The sequence below is a fragment of the Glandiceps talaboti genome, chromosome 3 (genome assembly GCF_964340395.1).
Source record: "Glandiceps talaboti chromosome 3, keGlaTala1.1, whole genome shotgun sequence".
In the NCBI taxonomy this organism is placed as follows: Eukaryota; Metazoa; Hemichordata; class Enteropneusta; family Spengelidae; genus Glandiceps; species Glandiceps talaboti.
The window spans coordinates 15334836-15338609 of NC_135551.1; the positions used below are offsets into that span (position 1 = coordinate 15334836).

The 3774-nt window shown below is 36.6% G+C and overlaps 1 protein-coding gene across 1 annotated transcript; it reads left to right on the plus strand.

Moving 5' to 3' along the window:
- The first annotated feature begins 512 nt into the window (after positions 1-512).
- On the plus strand, positions 513-2732 carry LOC144433110 (tripartite motif-containing protein 2-like). Its single transcript, XM_078121420.1, has one exon. It carries the CDS (start codon positions 513-515, stop codon positions 2730-2732), a length of 2220 nt encoding a protein of 739 aa, XP_077977546.1.
- The last annotated feature ends 1042 nt before the right edge of the window (positions 2733-3774 follow it).

The following is a 3774-nucleotide window of genomic DNA, read 5'->3' on the forward strand; positions in this document are numbered from 1 at the left end:
ATCAGCCGTTGTGGGCGGAGTCTAATAACCCTTTCTCCAAATAGGGCAGGCTGATAAGCCTGGACCGATGACGTCATTAGAGTCTTAGGGTGAATCAGCTAAATCAACAATTTTTTTAAATTTCGCTATGATTTGTATGAAGCGTATTTTTGATCACATGACTTTATGAAAAATCTTAGTTCTGTTATTCACAGCATGATTGCGACTAAACGATATAATATATGTAGCAATCTATACATGTAATAAGCTAAATGGCAAACCAGGATGAATAAAGGTAAATATGTCAACACTCTTCTTGTTTTGCAAACTGGGAATGTGAGTTCGAAGAAAAGGGGGAAATTCCTGGAATTGATGTCGCCCTCTATGCCGGGAAATGGAAATTGTGAGCATATACTGGCACCAACCAGAATTGAAAGAATGGACAATGTGTCATTGATATCAGTGATTTATAAAGTAACCCTTGACATGACGTTGTTGACAACAGACATAACACTACACTACAACATATAAAGATGGCTGCCAGTGACGAGTACAAGTTTTTGGAAGAATTTGACGAAAGGTTCCTCGTTTGCAGTATTTGTTCTGAGCGATACAAGAAAGCGAAATGTCTACCATGTCTACACAACTTTTGTACTGATTGTCTGGATACACTTATTCAAACAACTGGTAAGTTATGCTGTCCAAATTGTAGAAGATCACACACGATACCTCAGGACGGGGTCGACGGTCTTTCTAATAACTTCTTTGTCAACGAAATGGTAGAACACGTCAAGGAACGAGATGCTAAATCTATCAAGTCAAACCTATGTGGTGGGTGTGAGAAGAACAAGTCTGTCAAACATTGTATTGAATGTGGGTTTGATATATGTGAAGATTGTGCAATGGTACATGGGAAATTCCCCTCCACTCGATCACACCACGTCATCCCACTAGACGAGTATCGTAGCAAACAGTCCAAAGATCCTGCTTCAGTCCAACCACCAGTCCACTGTCATAAACATCCAATTCATCCAGTCACATTCTACTGTGATACATGTGACGGACCAATCTGTCTAGAATGTACGGCTCTAGAACACCCACGTCCTGAACATAAATACAGATATCTGAATGACGCAGCTTCAGAGTACAAAAAGGAGTTGACAGTAATGGTGTCAAAGATTGATGAAAAGAGTCGAGTAACAACTGACACTAAGTCAGCCGTTCAGAAAGTTTCAAAGTCACTGGATAGAAATTTCCAGAGTGAAGAAAAGAAAGTCAAACAACATGCTGATAAGATCGTCAAAGAAGTGACCCAGAGAATAAGAGACAACGAACAACAGCTGGTGAAAGAAATGAAAGAGGTGTATGCTGGGAGAAAAGAAAACTTGAACGCTCAGCTAAAAGAACTCCAAAATACGGAGGACAATCTCCTCCATGCACGTGACTTTGCAGACAAACTAATGCATTATGGGAATGCTCCTCAGTTGATGTCTGCCAAGAAAGGAATAACGTATCAGATACAAGAACTACTGACCAATCAAACACAGCGTGAACCAACTGAAGATGATTACCTGGAGTTCCAAAGTGTTGAAGACTTCTGTAAGGCTAAGACACTCGGAACAATTCTTACATCGTCTGATAACTTTCAAATAACTGAAAGCCCAAAGTACCCTCGAGTCGGTGAAGAGATACGTGTCACTATGACCAATAAAGACAACACTGGAAGACATGGCGTCAAAGAAGACGGCATAACGACCACTTTGACGGTTAATAAGAATGAGAAACAAGGGGTGAAAGTGACGGGAAATAAAGATGGTACGTTCTCACTTACAAGTCAAGCAAAGACAGAAGGTGAACATGAACTATTAGTATCAGTACGTAAGAAAACAGTTATGGGTTCACCAGTTAGAATGAAAGTTATTCCAAAGAGTGGGTTGGTCTGTAAATTTGGAATTAGCGGGTCTGGAAATGGGCAATTGTTAAAACCATGGGGTTCGATTATGACAACGAAAGGTAATTTGTTAGTGTGTGATAAGGGTAATAATAGATTTCAATCATTTACGATAAATGGGAATCACAAACAAGTGATACAGGTTAGTGATAGTAATTCTGGTAATACCTATCAGCCATACCATGTCACACAATCAGTAGATGGTAATATATTCTTTACCAATGATAGCAAGCTAGTGATTGTATGTGATGAGAATGGAAAATTTGTGAGATGTTTTGGAGAGAATGAGTTACTACAAGGAAGGGGTATTGCATTGAATCCAACTAATGGGAGGGTTTATGTTGCTGACTACTCTTCAGACTGTGTTCGAATTTACTCTCAAGACGGTCACTCCTTCAATTCATTTGGAAGTAAGGGAAATGGGAAAGGTCAGCTAAAGTCCCCATGGGGTCTGGATATTAACAGCCTAGGTAATGTATTAGTCTCTGATAAAGATAATAATCGAGTGCAGGTTTTCAATGAAGACGGTCAACACTTATTCTTCATTGGAGACACTGGTAATAAGGTATCTAAGCCATCAGGTGTAGTCACAGACAAAGATGACAATGTGTATGTGTGTAATTACACTTATCCTGGTAAGGTACACAAGTTTGATTCTCATGGAAAGTTCATTACCCGTATAGATAGTGATGTAGATGGGTTGAATTATCCTATCGGTGTCTACGTCACTGATGACGAACCATTTGGTAAGATTGTAGTTGTTGACTGGATAAATAATTGTATTAAGGTTTTCGCTCAGTAAGTGTGTAAACATACTGATAATATGCAAATGCAGTGTTGGGTTCAAATCAACCAACACGTGACTAGAAATGATGACATGTGGTGTATTATATGTATACATACGTATACGTTTAAACTTGAAGTTCTTACTTAATTCATAGTTACATTTGTAGTAAACAGAGACGTCTTTCAAAAAGGGAGTTGAAAGATTATTGAAATTCAACACACAATATATAATGCGATTGACTAGTTATTGAAAATAATACAAATCGTTGAAAACACAGCACGAGATTAGACCTGTAGTTTAATATATGCGAGATAGTGGTACTTACAGGAGAGAAAGGTCAAATAATGTGGTTTCTGTATAGATATATTCTTATGCAAAAGAAAATATCAGGTTTTAAGAGTGAATGAAATTTTTTTAAACGATTTTATTGTCTTGTTTTTGATTATTGAAACTTTCATTGGTACGACTATATGTTATGTGTTATTTGTACATTATTATAGACTATGTTAGTAACTCAAAGACTGGTGATTTATGTATGAGTGTAATGGTGTGAACTCTGACCTTAATATAAAACAATGAGACGTTCACAAGAGAGAAATGTAACATGGTCTGGTTACTCTACTCAGAGCTACTCCTACTACTAATGTCATTCTGTAATTCACTCACACCTATTAATTTCCATTTTATAAACCAAAGTTCAAATAATCTTCTGCTAATTTCTATAATTGCATCGGTCAGATTAGTTTGTGTGTTTTCTGATGACACATTATTTTTTTTCTTGTATTTTTATCTTTTCATGCATTATTGGGATTTACAGACTACATAATATAAGTAATATAAAATATATACAAATCAGTTGTGACGTCATAGGGGAGAAAGTGAATACATAACTTTATTTTAATGTACTGAACATGTAATATTTCATATGTCTACTTTAAAGGCAGTATAATATTACCAACTGTATACAGGCCATGTGGTGAACTGATTAAAATCTTATCAATATTCACAATATTTTCACACTGACTGTGTTTTATCTATTACATTTGTATAGATTGTT

Coding starts and splice junctions, on each gene's coding strand:
- LOC144433110 (XM_078121420.1), top strand. CDS start 513: ATGGCTGCCAGTGACGAGTACAAGTTTTTGGAAGAATTTGACGAAAGG.